The 19,935-nt window shown below is 38.1% G+C and overlaps 1 protein-coding gene across 1 annotated transcript in view; it reads right to left on the reverse strand.

Moving 5' to 3' along the window:
• Positions 1 to 2,598: 2,598 nt before the first annotated feature.
• LOC128369114 (epidermal retinol dehydrogenase 2-like) overlaps positions 2,599 to 19,935 on the reverse strand; it is a 41,670-nt gene continuing 24,333 nt past the window's right edge. The window contains exon 7 of the mRNA XM_053330080.1: positions 2,599 to 4,631. Within this exon, the coding sequence (XP_053186055.1) occupies positions 4,535 to 4,631 (97 nt within the window). The 3' untranslated portion in view covers positions 2,599 to 4,534. The remainder of the gene's footprint in view (positions 4,632 to 19,935) is intronic.

Below are 19,935 nucleotides of genomic sequence, written 5' to 3' on the forward strand. Positions count from 1 at the left end.
GCAGTAGCAGTCCAGTGAAGAACCATATCTCTGAGCCCCCCCCCCCCACTACAGACAACAATACCAAAAATCCCACCACACATAGAATTACCAGTCAGCTAACAGCCAAGTAGCTGATGAATGCGCTACTGATGATGAAGCTTGAACAAAGCTGCTGATGGCTGCAGTCTGCCTGAACTCACACAATGCTGCATACATTTCTAACTTACTTTATGTCTTCAGTGTAATAGTGTACCACGGTGAACTCAACAAGAAAGCATAAAAATAAGAAAGAAACAATGTTTACGACATCATTTCTCAGTTTCATTTTGCAGATGCTTTTATCCAAAGTAATATACACCTGAAAGCTCATAGAACACAAGCAAGGATCTGGTCAGCGGTCATGAACTAGAGGCATTTTATTTATCAAACAAAATACTCAAAGATAAATGACTATTATTGTGAAAAGATTCTCATTAAGCAGTTACAACACACAGCTGAACTAGTTTAACTATTCTTCTATTCCTCTTTAAAGGTAGTCATGGCGTGCAGCCGTCACATCAAAACACAATGGCTGTCAGAATCATGTTGTGTAATGTTTCAATCACAGAGATTCTGTGGAGCCTGCAGTGGTTTTTTGTGTGTGTGTGAGACGGGGGGAAGGGTGGGGCAGTTCAGTAACTATGGTTCTGGTCATCTTTTTGGTTGCTGCATCTCCTCAGTGTGGCCATCTGCTGCTGCTGTGCTCCACCTGTGCCCCTCTTCTCAAACTGTATGTGGTTGCATATATTCCAGAAAACTCTCTGTCACGACTAACAGACATCTGTATGGGGTGAAGATGCACATCATTCTTTTTCTACAGAACTTTGGAGGTTGCAAGCAGTGCCTTCTTCACAGCTGCCCTGGTAATCCCAAAATGCATTGTGATCACACAGTTCAATGGCCCTTGTAAATTCATACCAATTTTGAAGTATTGCCTTTCCAAATTAAGTCCTTCAGTTGGCCATCTGTCACTCTTAATTACACAGCATAACCTGGACCAATAGACACTGCAGGATATAAATAGAAGCCACTGTCTCGCCCAGACATTTTTCCATATGTGTGTCATTTTTGTCCTTTAGTTTGCCATCTAGAAAATGTTCATTTTCATCCGGCTAACTTGGTTCAGTGCAGTTGGTGAATTAATTTGTTAATCTAGAATAATAGTGTGCTCTTATTTTGAAATAACCACAGTGCAATGGCAACCAATCATAAGTACTGATGATGATGGTTAACTTCGGTTGCAATTTTATCTTCACACCTTGACAAGTCTTTCATCACAAGAGACAATAAGTCTGTGTTTGTGATGAATAGTTTTTTTTCTGGCAACAGCTGCAGTCAACTGGCTTTTAATGAATCATCAACAGTCACATCAAGTTAACTCCACAGAACAGCATGTTTATCATTTGTTAGTTGTCTGTGTGTTGAAGTATTCACAAATTGTAAACTCGTATGATGCTAATAACCTGAGTTTAACACTGGATGATTACAGGCAACTGGAGGCAAATCTGCAAGTTTACACCTTTTATATGCTGACAAGGACTACATGCAAATGAGTCACAAAAATAGGTCTTATGTCTGGCAGAGGTCAGGACTCTGTGATAAGCAGCTAATGTTAACCAGTACTGTAATGGCTGTCACTACGCAGCTCAAGTCCTTTTAAAGGAGGTGAGGCATGAAGTGGAGTAAGGTCAATGCTGACTGTGAAGACATCAAGACATTCATCAGATTCAGCTACACATTGTTGTTACATTTAAATATCTTAAAAATGTAACCCCATGGTTCAAGGCACCATATCTATTAGCTTTTCTTATACAACAGCACAGCTTCCTGTACCTCCCACCCCCACTAATAAGACTGAAGCTGTCTTTACTGTTTAATCTCAGGAACACTGCAGATCATTTTAGAAATGTTTTATTGTATATAGTATTTTGGGATTGTTTATTATATGTAGTTTTTAGAAATTGTTTATTGTATATAGTATTTTATTTTTTTATCATTTATTACAACAATACTGTTGTGTCAATTTTTAATTCCCCCCTCAGGCAATCATTAAATTTTATCCTTACCTTTACCATAATCATAATCTTCTCCCCTTTTCTTTCCGTTTTACTTTGAAAAAAAAAAGCCTTTAATAACCTTGGTGTGAAATTTGATGATAGCAGCAGATTAAAACCAGATATTCTTCTCAGGAAGATATAATAGACTGTAATTCCCATATGAGCGTTACAGTTGAGTGGATATGATTATCAGGAAACTTAATATACTGTGATTGCTTTATAAATGTGCTTTAAACTGGATTTTAAAAACTTAATCATGCATCTCAAGTCCATGACAGGGCTTTGTTGTGATCTCACAGTATGGAGTATACAAAATGGAAAGACGATGTATTAAACATTGAAAACAAACCAAATATTGTCATTAAATGCAGCAGTCATCCATATTTTCAACTCATTTTTTTTAGCAGTAACAATGTAAAAACTTGACCAAACAAGGCTTTACACGGTGACAGATGTTGTGGGAATGAGATTTGTCAGTTTCCTCACTGCATACTCCAAACACAGAGACAAAACATTTAGAACGGGACAGTTTATTGATCACAATGTTCACAATATCAGTTCCAGGTGGTTTGCATTAAAAGACTGAGAGATGGCTGTAAAAACAGAGTATGTACTAAAAGGTATCATTAGTACACATTTAAATCATCTCTGCATCACTCACATTCTATTTCCCCATTTTCAGAGTTTTCTTCAAGTGTACAAGTCCATTACATTATTAGATACATTATTATTTTCTTTTTTGCAGAATATGAAACTTTGGCTATATAATATATATATATATATGAGTCACATGATACACTGTTAGATTAAAACAATACCTGATATTATTATTATATAAAATCACTGTTACAGAGTTGGTCTTAGATGTAAATGTCATGATTGGATCATTCAAACGTTTGTGGACCATGTGGAAGTGTATGAACATTACTTCAAAAAATAAGTGTTTTTTCACCTTTTTCCTGAATTTTGAAAATGACTTTATCCTCAGGGAAACACACACCTTTCCATGTGCATGTTCTTTATGGCTTTTTGTAATGCAAGGATACTGATGTTGCTGAAATCAGAGTCATTACTGGAATGCTGACACACACACAGCTGGGATGTTGCTAGTAAACTGCATGTAAACAACTTAGAGGCTTTTAAATTAGGATTAGCTAGACAACCTAACACAACAAGATGAATAACACTGCAGTTTATAAAAAAGTGACTTCCATCTAGCCACTGCTAAGCCAGTCCTGTGGTTTTCACTGGTCACATAGCTATGTTTGTCTGTATGGTAAGAGCACAGTCTGAAGATGACACAAGCCTTTTATATGATGAGAGTTCAAAACCTAACCAAAGCTAACTTTAGAGGCAAAGAACTTAATTGCTTTATGGCTCCAATTCATGATTATATTTGTATGTCTTACTTCTGTGCATTCTGTACTTTTGTGATTTGTGGATAAAAACAAACTTCAAACTTTTAACGGCTTTGAAACCGAGCTTTACAAGGAAGAGGTATCAAACATTTAACAAACCCTTTCAGCTGAGTTCACTGTTCCTGAGAATGAGCGCTTGGCCCCGGCACATTGGCTTTTAATGTGAAATGACTTGGACCGTAAAACAATGACCCACACACACATATGATAATCACGCTTTTCACAATAAAGTTCATATGATATTTTAAGGGACATATTGAGTAATTACAGTGACAACAGCCAGGCCTCATCAAATAATAACTTGACTTTGTATCGTGTGTATTGATTTCAATAGATTTTCACCTTCAAAATAAGAGCAGTACAGATCAAATTATGTTTCTACTTTTACAAGGTTTTTACTAATGTTTGTATTTTTATAACTTCATCTTCATCTGAATATTTGTATTAAGAATCATTTTCAGTTTTTGACCCTTGTTTACTCTTTGTAAATGAACATTAGACTTGGCTGTTTATGGGTGACCCCACTGATGACTGATGATATCATTATATCATGATTATTATTATTTTTATTATTATAAAATGATATGTTTAGGAACAGGAAGTAAGCAAGAACAAAGGCTGGCTGGATTTTTAGGAAGGCCTTGGCAGCACTTGCTTACATTCATCACACTTAACATTTAAACATTAAAATTCTTATAGAACAATGAGGAGGGCTCCTTTCTATCACCTCATTGTCAACATTATATTGGTTGCTTCAATTACTAACAATTATCAATAAGATGTAAATATAGTGTCATTTAAGGATATGAAGGCATAAAACATGGATAATACAGTATGATATACAGTGATTAATGGCAATTCAATTATGTGTGTTCAAGTATGAATCACTGAAGTCAGACAAGCATTCAAATCCAACCTCTGACCTGCACTCCTCAACACAGTGAAGATCAAGATTGGAAGATGGATTTTTTTAATGCTCCATGTCTCCTTCCATTTTAGTCATCCTCCTCTTCATCAGTCCTTCTCCTCTGTCTTCATTCATTCCTGCTTTTTGGAACGGCCCCTGAATGTGTCCATGAGGTTAAAGGCTCCCAGGTACTGGCCCAGCATAATGCCCTGCTTCATAGGAAGGATGCTGTGGAGGGAAACAAAAAGGAAATCAGCTGGATAATAAAATGTTTTGGTGCAGATTAGTTTGAGTACAGAGATTTGGATGGGAAGACTTCAGTAGTAAAGGACAGGGTAAGGATGGAAGCACAATTATATAATGCCATAGTTCCATGCAACATCACTTCATATATCATGTATATCACTACATGTACTCATCCTTTTTGAAATCTTCTGTCATATCTCCATTTGTGTAATTCTAAAATTGCAGTACACAACACTAGACACGACTGGAGCGGGGATGACTTTAAGGACAAACTAAATACTTTTAAATTCACTTTTACATTAATGATTACATTGTGTTGTCCTATTAACAGCAGGATGGCTTTACAATATCTAAAAGTTATAATCAAACAAATACAAATATTTTATTAAACCAAAAACATGAACCAAATCTCCCTGCTCATGTACAGCTGAGGACCTCTGTGCCATGTTTGGTGTTTTGTCTGCACAGTGTCTACCTGTTACACCACAGGAGACTCCCGGGAGAAAAAACTAAACGGGAGAGCGACGGGAGATGAGTCTAAAATACGGGAGAAACCCAGGAAAACGAGGGTGTTGACAGCTCTGGTGTACAGTACAAGTTGTGGGGGAGGGACGGAAATACACATGCACAGCTTTTTGCAGACCGTTTCTATACAACGTGGCACAACGGAAAATGACAAAAATCGTTTCCCCCCAATTTTATTAGTTTTGAGATTGTTTGGCCCCAAAATCGTAATCACGATCAAACTTTGATTGATTACTATAAAGCAATTAACACTATTCCACTACTCCAAAACCATCAATTGTTACAATGAAACTCGCTCTGATAAGGACTGGCCCTGACAGGGAAGACCAAGAGTTACTTCTACTGCTGAGGATAAATTCATTGGATTTACCAGCTCCTCAGATTAGAACCAACTATAACGCTCCCTAGAGTTCAAGCAACACACACATCTCAACATCAACTGCTCAGATGAGACTGTGTGAATCAGGCCTTCATGGTCTAACTGCTGCAAAGAAACCACAACTCAGGGAGCTCAATATGAAAAAGAGAATTACTTGGGCCAAGAAACACAAAGGATGAAAAAACCTGTCTTCAGTCTGATGAGTCCCAATGTGAGATTTTGGTTCCCAACGCTGTCTCTGTGAGATGCGGAGAAGGTGAACAGATGTGAATCACATTTAACCAAACATGGCTACCACAACATCCTGCAGACACAAGCCATCCTATCTGATCTGCTTTATGCTTAGTAGAACCATCATTTGGTTTTCCCAACAAGACAATGACCCAAAACACACCTCTGGGCTATGGAAAAGCTTACTGACCAAGTATGAGAGTGATGGAATGCTGCATCACATGACCTGGCCTCCACGATCACCTGACTTGAGATGGTTTGGGATTAGCTGGACTGCAGAGTGAAGGAAAAGCATCCAACATGTGTTCAGCATATATCTGGGAACAGCTTCCTGACAGTTGGAAAACCTCATGAAGCTGGTTGAGTTATTGCTGAGTGTGGTTTAGGATTCAAGGAATCTAAGAAATTAAACATTTTATTCAGTTTAACACGTTTTTGTTTAATACATGATTTCATAATGTGTTATTTTAGTTTTGATGTCTTCAGTATTGTTCTACAATGTAGAAAATAGAAAATAAACCCTTGAATAAATATGTGTGTCTAAACTCTTCAGTGGTACTTTACATATACAGTCAAGCCCGAAATTATTCATACCCCTTTTGGACATGCCACTTTTTGTTCAAATATAAATAAAAGCTGACTGAAATATTTTTTTTACCACAATGATGCCTTTTGTACATCGTCTTTTTATCTTCTTGGAGACGCCTGTGTCACTTCCGGTCAAAAAACAACTTGCTGGTTGAAGTAAAGTCAAAATTTGCCAGGGGTATGAATAATTTCGGGCTTGACTGTATGTGCTAATGTAAATGAGTTTAGTCAAATAATGAGTTAGAACCAGACAGATGCTACTCTGCATCTCTTCTCAAATCAGTCCATGTTAGCAGCTTTTGGATGACTAACAATCCTCTGACTAACAATGACTGTCTTCAAAGAGGAACAGAGAGAACGCTGGATAACACAACAACATGTTATTAAAAGCTTCAATACAATGGCTTTTATGTAAAATGAACAGAGGTGACAGGCGAAGCACTATCTCCATTTGTGTGAGCTGTGTTCCAGAGACAAAAAGCTTTCTAATAGAGAATAATAGTTCTGTCCTCAGACAAATGGACCAGAGAAAGAAAAGACAATAAAGGAGAGAAGACGTTCCTTATTAGAGATAATTCAATAATAAAACAACTCAGCTGGAGCACTGAGGGGTTTAGTTATCTGAGGCACGTTTATCAAAGAAATGTTCCATTATTGATCTTACTGCTAAGATGTTACACATTTCTAATCACTTGGGTCAAGTGATGTGATTTGTCATCAGTAAATCACACTTCCCTCTTTTCACTGAAGCCAGGGCAGCGTCACATGAATGGTGCATGCATGGATTTAAGAAACACAACCACAGTCTCACCACAGTCTGTGACTAAAGAAGCTGTGTCAGTGCATTTTCATCCATGAGGCATTCTGCTGTGATACAGGTTACAATATGTTTACTGATTCAACACTGGTCAAGTATATGAGTCCTTTCTCAATAAAATAATTCAAATGGTTTGAATCAGGAGTCCAAACCCCCAAGATTGGAAGGACACACTATGTGGCGCTAGAGAACCACTGATTATATGGCATGTGTCACAGGAGGCTGACTCCCTGTTGATGTGACTGACCTCAAAATGCAGATGTGTTCAGGGCACGACTCTTATCAAACGCGAAATTTAGGAAAGACATACGATGTGGAGTCAAGTTACAGCAGCTGCAAATCTGCTGTTTCACCACAACACTGGTTTGTAAAAGTATGGGGTCTATGGCTATAATTCCATGTTGGCCTGTACATATTCTAAGTTCAGGACTCTTATCTACGTGAAATTTGGGAATGATCTGATGATATGTGGAGTTATAACAGTTGGTTTGTCTCGTCATGTTGAAACATCAAAGTTTGCTGCAGATAAGACAATGTACATTAGTTACATTCATTCCTGTTTCATGGTGAGACATTGAAAATTGCTGCACATTGATAAAATAATAGGGGCTGCGATATCAAATTGAAATACTCAATAGTTTTTTGCACATCCTAAAGGCTTCAAACATGTTTATAATTTGAGTGATATTTTAAAAAACATACCTATCAGAATGATGAATGCCATTATATGTCATTATGAAAAAAAAAGAAAAATCTCAAACAGTTGCTGACTTAAATTTACTACTGAGGATTTGCAGGTTTTTTTCCGATTCATCTCAGTGTAAATACAATCTTTAGGTTGGGAATGTTTCAGCTGGAGAATAGAAAGAGAAGATAGAGATGAGGAAATCACAGAAGGACAGAAGGAATCAAGTCTAGGACAGTGTAAGATGAGAGGAATAACGATGATGTGAGAGCAGGTGGTGAGGAGTGAAATGAGAGAGGGGAAAATAATGAGATGAAAAGGAAAAAAAAGGGAAGACAGAAAGAGTGACAGACAATTGTTGACCAATCAGCTGTCATTCAGGTACTGAACAAGTCTACATGTGTAACAGCTTGACAGTCCAGCAATCTGGAGGTCTTTGTTTGCAGAGGTGTTCAAAAGGTGGATGACTAGTAGGACATCAGACAGTGGCACAATGCCTGATGACTGAACATCACACATAGGACTCAAAGGTAATGGTTAATGGCTGCACTCTGGATGGCTTTGGACAGGAGGAGGAATGGATGGATGTGATTGACTGGTAGGAATGGATGAATGTGATTGACTGGTAAGAATGGATGAATGTGATTGACTGGTAGGAATGGATGAATGTGATTGACTGGTAAGAATGGATGAATGTGATTGACTGGTAGGAATGGTGTCCTCCTTGACAACAAGGAACTCTGAAATAAATACACTTTTCTTAACTAAAGACATAAACATGTCTAAACAACCAGAACTTAAAAGTCACCAGAAACAGCACAGTATATGAACAAATACATTTCAAAATCAAAATTAAATCAAAACATAATTGCATGAATAATAAGGTAAATCTCAACCATTACGAACAAATAATTAAATGAAGGCACCAATATATCAATAAAATGGGCTGCACAACTTATCAATGTTGATTCACATCAAATTTCTCCCAAGGCTGCATCAGACTGTGCACAGGAGGAGGAGGCAGGACGTTTATGTAAATATATCACATTAATGTGAGTGTCACAAACCGGGCAAGTTTAACTGGAAAGTAAATAATGGTTAAATTAGTTAAGCAGAAATTAGATCATACTAAACAAATATAATATAAACTTAGATAAAAATAAACCAAAAGTATGTATGAAATGTTATGTTAAGGGTCAGTCATGTATGCAGTGTATGGATGAGTGGAGTATGTTGTGTGAAGTGTTGAATGCAGGAGGAAGTGATACTTAGTTCCACATGGCAGGTGGGAGCCTGAAACCAAGACTGTGTTCGAAACCTCATACTACATACTTCTATACTACATACTTCCATCCTACACACTACACACTAAATGACCAGACAGTAAGCAGACCGTTTACACTGTAGTAAACTACACGATGACCCACAATGCATTTCGTTCCTACCCGAGCTGAAATCATCAGGCTGAAGCTGATTTCATTTTAGCTCTAACTCTGTAAATATACCACTTTATCCACATTTCTAACCTTTTTAGGAAGAAAGTAAAGTAGCCCTTTAGATCCACAATGTGATGCTAATTTGTCCAAATAACACCTGTTTAAAGTTTTGTTCCTGCGAATTCAGTTAGCCGTAGCGAGTAACGCACCGGTCATTTTCACAAAATAAAACACCCGTTACCTTTTATTATTAAGAAAAGCTAGAATTGGTGCTTTTATTTTGAAAACAGGAAGAGAACATACCCTCGCTGTAGCTAACTTGAAACCACCGAGTTAGTGATCTGTGACGTTTGTATTTTGTTTTATTTTTTCAGAAGTTACATTGCATCTTGGGTAATGTGAGTGTGAGTAGTCAGCTCTTGATGCATACTTTGCATTTCTGGAGAATCTAGTAAACCGTCCAGGAACTTCTCACATACTCTAAATCACATACTACGCAGTTGAAACACACTACATACTTCAAATGACGTCAGAGTTAGTACGAGCAGTAGGAAAGTATGCAGTTTCTAACAGACCCCAAGTCTCCGTCTGGAGGCAGCAAGTGACTTAACAAATGTTCAGACAGCCCTTAAATACCCAGTTCCCCATACACCCACAGCTGAGGCAAATTGGCCTGACGACCTGTGTCAATCACCACCCAGGGAAGTCACACGCCGGGCCAGTTAGTGGCAAAAAGGGAGTTTGGAGTGGCAATGATGTAATTCAGGTCTGACACCTGCTGTACTACAGTGTACGGGCCAGAGACTTTTGCCTCAAAGGGAGAAGTCACAATAGGTTGTAGAACCAAAACCTGGTCACCAGCCTGCAACTGCTTAGGCTCTGCACGCCTGTCATACAGAGTTTTCATTTTGTGCTGTGATTTTACCAACTTCTCCTTTGCACTATCCACTGCCAAAACCAACCTATGCCTGAACCCATTGACATAGTCAAGCAAATTCTGAGGAGGAGTTGTTTCCCAGCTATCTCGCAACACAGCTTTGGATCCCGTACCTTGTGACCAAGCACCAAATCCAGAGGGGCAGGCCATCGCAGTGAGAGACATCAAAGGGTCACAGACACCCGGTGAGAAAGGACAATTACATGTAGCCACCAACAGTTTGGACTGAAATGTGCAGTCTGACCTGTATACATTACATTTTAGTCTTTTTAACACCTCTGAAGGGCATTTTTTGAAGAAAATCAACAGTTCTCTTTAAGCCTTTTCAAGATTAGCAGATAATGTGTTTGTGTGAAATCAACAGCTGTATTACAACTGGATCCACAGCTGGGTACAGTGGTGACAAAGCTGGATACAGTGGTGAGACTGCTTTGTTTAGAACTTGGGGGCAAAGAAAGGCAAAAAGACAAGACTGTTTTGTCATGTACAACATGGAATGAACACAAATCAACAAGCACCACCCTCCAGTCTGGTATGCAATCAAAATAGTACAACATGTAATATACTACTGAGAAGACAAGAAGACCTGGTGCTATTCCATTAGCACTGCCAGCCAGCAGTGCACAAACTATCACTATCCATCAGAATTAGAATTAACAGCTAAACTGGGTGTAAAAACCACATCTGATGAATCTACTCAGACTTATTTGCTATTCTGAATCAATCTACCATGCAGTTATGCAGTGTGATAGACAACACCTGCAAATAAAACAGCAGTTGATGTGTACATTTTACTGCTTTGTGCTACGCCAAGTAAAACACTGCTCCTGACAGGAACATTATCATGCCTCATAAGTTGCATCTTGCCAGATATTTTGGCATAAAGACATCTAGTGTCTGCATAAAACTGATGGTGTTTAATGGCTTTAATTGCTGTGGTTGTGTAGACATCAGCTTGAAGCACTCTGCTGCCAGCTGATTTACTCCTGTGTTATGTCTTTGTTATTTCTGCTGGGGTTCTGTCCAGTTTGCACTCAGTCAAGCAGTGCACAGTTCAAAATGACTGTAGATTATATACAGATAGGTGACAAATGAAAGGAAGAAGACAACGTAAAGTGTGTTAGTAAGGTGTTGGACCACCACATGTTGCCAAAACAGCTTCAATGCTCTTTGTTGTTGATTCTACAGTGTGTGAACTCTACTGGAGGGATGAACACCATTCTTCCAAAACATATTCACTAGTGTTTTGATGATGGTGGTTGAAAGCACGGTCTGACATGTTGGTACAAAATCTCCCATAGATGTTCAGTTGGTTTAAGATCTAGTGACTGTGAAGGCCACAGCATATTATTCACATTATTTTCATACTCATCAAACCATTCATTGACTCCTCGTGTCCTATGGACGGGGGCATTGACATCCTGGAAGAGACCATACCCATCAAGATAAAAAAGTTTCATCATAAGATAAAGGTGATCACTCACAACTACTTTGAATTGATTTGTAGTGACCCTGCCCTCTAAAGGCCCATTTATGTTCAACGTACATACGAAAATGTGTACGTCCTTTTCAAACGATGTTACGGTCACTGCTCACATACTTCCATGTGTCCTTTACGTTGGCATGGATGTTAACCAATACATCCACCAGGGGGCACTGCAGAGTCAAAAGTTTATGACAACAACAAACTCAAAAACAAACATGGCGACTGTGGAGATATTGATCATGTTCCTCTTGCATAAAAGATAAAAACGATATGTTTAAAGTTTCTAACCAACTCGCTCAAACTTTCCTCAAAAAGTTCCGCCATTCTTATTTCTTCTTCGTGTCTCACTAGAGCTACTTATCGGTTAGTGACAGCAACACTGCCCCCCACGGTTTCTGGTGGTACTGCTCCGTTTGGTCCGTATCCGTAAGCTTTATGGAAACGTGCAGAAATACGGACGAAATGAACACAACGCATGGACAGAAGGCTCCGTCTGTGTCTGGATCTGTATTTAACGTTGAGCATAAATGGGCCTTAAGAGGTCAAGTGGACCCAAACCCCACAGCATAACAGAGACCCTAGTCCCCCTCACTGTAGGGGTCAAGCATTCCAGGGGTCGACAATATAAATGGCCCGGTGGCCCGACGTACTTTTAAAACCGTCAGGGCCACCAGAACGCTCCAACCACTGGCCCGATGGGGCCAGTAAAAATAATGCCCTTGATTAAAAAAAAAACAAACAAAAGAAAAACAAGTAAAAAAAATCTAACTTCACATTAATTCCCCGTGGTTCCAATGTTTTGCGATGATTTCTGTTAAATCGTCTCGGTAACTATACCGCTAATACTTTACGTGATCCCGATCCAGCCGTCAATGCAACCAGACTGTGCTCTCCGTGGGACATAAACACACCTTGCTCGCTCCCGCAGAATGCGCGCGCCCGCTCAGTGCAGCTGCTGATATCGTGTATTTCGTGGATCATTAAGCTTGTTACAGCTTCTACCTGTTGAGAAGATCTCAGTCAGAAGTATGAGATGAGGAGAGGAGCAGCAGCAGGTTAACCTCAGGTCTCTACACTGAGAGCCTGAGGTAGGAGCAGCGGAGGAATCTAGCGCAGCTATGGAAGCCTAATGATGCCAAAAGTAAAATGAGTCACACTAACAAATTATAACACAATTTATATTTTGTTCTACTTGTGTATTTATGTGATACAGGATTTGTGCAATTTACTTTTATTTCTGTGTTGTTTTATTTATTTTATATTTATTTTATTTTATGTTATAATTTGTGAGAATTAGATTCTTTATTTAATTTATATTTATATATTAGAATTGTTTCTACTCTTTATAATTTACTTTTTAGTATTTGTGATTTATCTAACTTAGGTATTTATGGTTGTTATTTCCATTAATATCAAAATTATCAATATATAAAATATCTATATGGGGAAACCTTTTACAGTGCTGCAAACTGCATAGGATAATTATATATGTAGAAAGTAGAACTGAAGTGATTCATTATAAGATGATTAGTTAAAACATTTCAATTCCATTTTGTGAATTTCAAATAAAAGAACAGTCATTTATTTCCTCATTGAAGTTTTCTTAAAAATACAGTTAAAGTCTCGTCTTGATCTTGTGAACCCAATATCGTGCCTCGTCTCGTGAGCTGAGTGTATCGTCACACCCCTATGAAATACAAATACAATAGTAAAGCAACGTCAAAATCTGGTTGGCTAGTAACTTTTTTGATCTACTAGCCACTTGGCTAGTAGATCAAAAAGTTAATTTCAAGCCCTGGATGCTATTATTTTAACAGGCAATTAACGATAGACACTTGCTTTATAGAAATGTAGAGTGGCTAGTTTCATATATTTACAAAGGATGAGCAGTAAAAATTATTTTTTTATTTCTTGCTTGTTTATTTGAGGAGTTCTCCACTCTACAAGGGCCATGTAGCAGAGCGGGCTACTGGCTTTGACCCTCATGAAAAGAGCATCGCACACCAAAACTGCTTTAAAAAGAAGTAGGCAGAGAATGTAACATCTCCTGTGTTAGCTTGTGTGCATGTCAATAGTGAAATGGCAGCAGGGTTCAAAAAACAAATGGAAAACATGTTCCACACAGCCTATTATGTGCTGAAGAAAGAAAAGCCATTTACTGAATTGTTCTTTTTCATGATTATTGGGATCTATACCTGACGTTGACCTGGGCCAGTGGTTACAATAGTCGGGCCAGTGATCTTCAAAAGCAAGCAGGCAAATTTTCCTTATTGTCTACCCCTGCATTCAGACCTGTACCGTTCTCTTGGTGTACGCCACACAAGCCCAATTGTAAAGTATATGGTGAAGGAAGATTTATCTGATCACTTTCTTCCACATTGCTGTAGACCAGTGCCTGTGGTATTAACACCACTGAACTGTAATATGATGAGGTTTTTGCACTGCAGCCCTATTATAATATCCCTCTCTACGTCATTGTCAGCGGACTGTTGTTGGTGACAGTCTGATCACCTCCAGCACTGACATTCTTTTTTTTTTTTTACTTATCACACTAATGCACCAGCATCACTGTAACCGAATGTGTTGATCACAATTTCTGATCCAATTTCCTGATGTCTTTCCCATAGATCTAAATGTAGATGTCTGTAGTCACTGCTCCTATTGAAAGAGCAGCCAGTTCAGCTCCTGCCATCCATGCCCCAATAATCAACCTTCTTTCAAAGTCACTTTCCTCTTACCATCTTGATACAAAATTAGAAACTGGGCCTGCTCAGCATTTTTATACATGCTACACAGAGCATGACTGGATGTTAATTGCTTGATTGTACTATGCAGTGCATTTTTGTGTAAGCATCTGCAGATATTTTGTATCTTTACACATGTATTCATGTTTTTCCTTTAATTTGTCACACATCTGAATATATAGAGGAAAGAAAGTGCATATGTTGGAGTCTATTTTACGTGGTAGATAAATCCAAATTTGGTGGTCGAGTGATTAAATGAGTGAGTCAAAATAATAAAAGTGTTTATGGTAATGAAGGGACATGTGTGACTCACTTACATAGTATTATTAGCTTTTGGACAACAGTGGAGCTCTATCACACAGAGGAATATAATATACAGTTGCGTTCAGCTTTTTTCAGGGTGATCCTTCACTTTTTTCCGTCATTTTCCCGATATACATACAACATACATCCTCATGTACACAGTTAAGAACAATCAGACTTCATAAAACTGGTGAAACAAATACATGCAATAACTAAGACAGACAGACAACTATGCATGTCTATTTATTCTGATCAGACTTCATTAAACTGACTTATGCACTCTTGCATAGTTGCAGTTATGTGTTCATGTGAAATGTAGTCGTTCAGTAGTCTGAGCAAGGAAATAACTGAAACTGAGTCTCGGTTTTTACGGTTTAATGGATTGATCTTTCAGTACCTGGAATGAACTGTAGTAGTATTTATGGTTAAGTCCGAGAACAATCCTCGGACAATGGACAGCATTTCCTGTCAGAGACTCTATCAACAACCCTACCGCACCAATGCAGTGATTCCATTGAAATGAATAAGGAACACTGCTCTCACTAGCCCAGCAATATAATTTTATGCTGTCTAACATTTGCTGCATGCTCACGGTTCTCCCTTTGACTTGAATTGGTAAACTCTTTCTTTTTCTTTCTTGTATGCTTAAATATGTGTGTTATGTATGTTTCGTATCACAGCTGGGATTCATTAGATCTGGATGGGTCAATTGTAATTTCCTGTTCTTGTCTGTCCTCTGTTTATTACCCCTGTTTCAGCCCCTTGCTTGTGATAAAAGGTTGTATAAATAAAAGTTATAAAGTTGGGCCTGAACATGATTACACCAACAGAGAATCAGCAGACACTTAGCTAAATGTGTGTAAAGATAATGAGGTAAACAAATGGATGGCCTTTGTGTAGAAAAAAAAAACTAAATAGACCAAAGGGAAACGCTTTTAGAAGTGAAGTGAAAATTGAAAAAGGACACTGCTCAGTGAATCACTGCACATCGATCAAGTTATAAAAAAGGTCCAGCTGAGACAGCCTTGGGTTATGTGCCTGCACACAGTTGTGTCGTAACTGTGCTCATGACCGTTTCAAAAGAAAATGTGGGATTTATCCATTCATGGTGATGCTTGAGAACATGACTCAATGTCAGCTAATAAAGCATCAAACCGTCTCATTAACAGCACTGAGTGAGCAAAGATCACTGAGACAAGACTAGACAGTAGCTTTACTCAGATCATGACCTCAAAACTTGTATTTGACATCTGAACACAACTTCTTGATAAAAAAAAGTGCAGAGGAAATGTGTTGACATGCTAGGACACAAATACATGTGTTCACACCTTTTATTTATCACTGACAGAGGCAGAAGTTTGGTCTTATTTGTTATTTTGGCAAATTACTTCACATTATGACTATACAATTACAGTTAAAGCACAAAGATATAAAGATCACTGCCAAACCAAACGCTTGCTGTAATATATTACAATTGTACAAATAGAAGTGTGTTGATGTTGCAGCTGAAATGATAATCACATTATTTTAAACAACATCTTAGTCCTGGTGATTATTTATCCATGAGAAAACAGGCTGGTAACATTTTACCTTGTGACTGCTACAACTGAAAGCCACGTGTACTGTATGTATAGATAATAAAGCTAATACAGTAAAGACAGTGGGTCCCTTGGGTGATTTACACCGTCTCCAATGCTTGATTGTATCCATCTCCGGTTCAGAGGTCATTTTTTTAGTGTAGTGGCACAGGCCCTCAATAACTCTGTATTAATGTCTATGTATATCACATAGATGTCCAATCTGTATCTTTAGTTTTGTCCAATGACCAGAAGCTCAGACAATGAGGAGAAATATGAAGAGCTGTGTAGATGGCTTTACCACCTTCTCATCAGACCTTCTACCTTCAGAAGAAACAGTTTAGGCTACCAGCTGCATGCACTACATACTGTATGATCCTTATTGGTAACTCATATTGGGATCTAATGTCATAACAGACTTATTCAGAGACACAGTCAATGGAGAGAGCTGCAAACATCATCCAAGGAGACTTCAACGTTTGATGCTCAGTGAAGACAGAACCTTTGCTTGGCCATCAGACATTAATCATTAATGTTAATAAACAAATAAAAAATTCTGTTCAGACTAGAGATGCCAATGATTGATTGATTATTAATGGCTTCACACAAATAGTTTAAATCGATGACAAATCTATCAACTGAAAATGCAGAAGATGAGGACATACAGTGTAACTAGGTGACGTCTCTTATTATTCAGTTGCGTGATGAATTACAGTTGCATTTGTGTGACACACAGGATATTTATAGGTGCTGACATATTTCATTTAAATATATTCTATATTTATGCACTTTATCTTACATGTCTACATTCAATTTCAAACATTTATATTTCAAGTAGAAAAGGCACGAGATCAGCTGTGGGTATAACTCTTAAGTTGGCAGTTAACTGAACCAGTAAAGCCACTGATAACCAGTTGGCGCTAGCTTGTCATTTAACATGAGAGGTTGTCAAATGACACCTGTCATAACATGTTGTAGGGAGTCACATGTAATGTTTTCCTGACTCAACTGACACATAAGTATGCCTAAGATGTAATGTTAGTTTTTTCTAGTTTATGTTGTCTTTGTTTTTATTCAGTTTCTCCACGTGGTTCATTTTTTTCCTCCTAACAGTTAACAGAATGTAGACGTTAGAACTAGAAGCCCAACAACTGATTAGCAGCACTGTAGTTTACTGTAGCCAAGGCAAACAGGTAGCTCATAGGCTATAATATGTCACATGTAAACAAAAAAGATGAACGTGAGAGATTATATCATTAATGTAATAGGAAAAAGATCTTTTTTTTTATCTGGAAATAATAACTGTAGATAACAATATAGAATGGTCATTTCCTATCCTTGGAGCAGTAGATCATGACCTGTCTATTTCAGAGCAGTTCACTTCATTTCTCTGTTTACTGTGATGGCTGTGGTTGGCTGTGATAAGCAGCTGTCTAAATAAGGGAAGCCACAAGCAAGGTTGGGTGGAGATATGCTGTGTTTTTTACAGACAGACACTCAGACAGGCCTCCTCAGACTATATGACTTCAGTGAACATCATGTCTGGAAGCAGTCAGCAGAATGAAGTGGCACAGTGTTTTCACTCGTATTGTCCGTCTGATCTCCTCAATCGAGCATCAATAAATGTTCCTGTCAGACATCCTGCTCTCCTGAAAAGTTATAAATATTGTGATTTTGATATTATAATGTTGCACTGTATTGTTTGACATTGTCATTTGTATTGTTCTTGTTGTTACGGTTCAGTTGGCAGTTATCACCTGAGCCAGTAAAACCACAGAGGATCAGCTGACTCAGTGATCAAATATGTCACCGCCTCAGTCAACTTGCATTCAACTGTAAAACAAACAAACTTCCCTGCTGTTCCAGGGAGAAATTAACTCTGCTACATAAAGCTGTGAAAATTCCACAAAGTTGTTGTGTAGCAGCTGTCCACTTAGCTAGCTATTGCTAAACTAACATACAATAGAAGCAGCTGCTCAGCTAAGGTAGGCTCAGTGTCAGACAGCAGAGAACAGCTCTGTGCTGTAGCTGACCCACTAATGTTCAGGACAGGCTTGACTCCAAATCATCCCTGAAGTGTAAGATTGATTGAGTAAGAATGTTTCTTTATGTTGGCAGGAAATGTTGAAAGATTTCCTGTACTGATAAAGTTAAAAGCAGCAGTACTTTTGCATTCCTGGACCTCCTGTTCCAGCTGAGCAGAGGGTTTTCATTAATAATGCTGCAGCTGATTTAATGTTGAAGGCTATAGCATGTTTGAGAAGAGTAAAATCTGATCTAACTACTGTCCTCTCATGAAGCTGGAAGTTGTGCAGCTGTGTTTAATACTTTGGATTTTGTCTGGCCAGCCACTGAATATTAACATACGAGAATCTTTTTTTTTTTTTGGTGTTATTTATGGTTACCTTATTTTATAGCAAACAGTACGTCAGAGGTTAACATGGTTTTATCATTTACTACATCCACTGTATTTCATAAATTGTTGATTGACTAACACTAATGTGTATCTCTAGACTCAAACCATGATTAATACATAATGATCTAATATTGAAAGCAATGAAAAATAACCTTTTGTCCAGCAGGGTGTGTATGCATTAACACCACGAATTTGTAATAAAGTATAATATACTTTACACACCCTCAATTACTGATTGGTAATTAGATAACTTTTAAAACTTTTATTTAGACTTTTGCTATTCTCATCAGTGTGCCAAATGATCCATTTTTACTTTGCTGCAGTGACTGAATCCACTGATTGCAACAGCATCAAGAACTCAGTCATATTTTGATGGAGACTGCTGGCAGTCAGAGTCTGGGGTTTAAGTGCTCCTCATCGGCAGCTGGCACCAGTAGTGACATTGCACTCCAATAAAGATGGCACTGTCAGCAATAGTAATATGACTGAATCATTAAAGTTGAAGTGCAGATAAAGCATAGAATGGTTACTTTAAAGACCGTGTAAAGTGAATTCAGACATTTTCTTCTAAACACATTAAATAGGTCATAAATGTATTTCTAAAAAAGGTGTAAAAAGCATTTCAACCATTTAGATTTGAATTGTGGAGCTAGGCTTCACAAACTGTGTTTCAACATTTCTGTGTTCAGGATTTAGTGGGCGGGTCTGAAAATCATAAACCCACCCCTGCTGCTGTAGAGGTATAAATACATTCAGAGCACACTACTACTACTACAGTCTACAGTTAGCCAGTTAGCTGAGTTAGCCGCCGAGCTAGCAGCTGAGTTAGCAGCAGAAAGCTCTCAGATGGAGTGTCCATGTTTCTGGTATAGGTGGGGACTTTGATTGACAGGTGATACTTGGTAGGGGGCGGGGGTTCAGCAAACTCAGTGGGCACTCCCACAGTGTTTAGTAGCAGAGTAAAAGAGTTTTACAAGACTTTGAAGCCTAATTTCATATATTTGGTGATTTTTTTAATCATTCAAATTTGGCAGGGTGGTTAACAACACACTTTTCTGTGGTATGTCAAACTCAGAACACATATTTATTCTTACTTTACACAGACTTTAAGTAATTCAAATGTTGAACACACCTTGTGACAGTACAGTAGTGTTAACTATAA

The sequence above is a fragment of the Scomber japonicus genome, chromosome 12, assembly GCF_027409825.1.
Source record: "Scomber japonicus isolate fScoJap1 chromosome 12, fScoJap1.pri, whole genome shotgun sequence".
Lineage (NCBI taxonomy): Eukaryota > Metazoa > Chordata > Actinopteri > Scombriformes > Scombridae > Scomber > Scomber japonicus.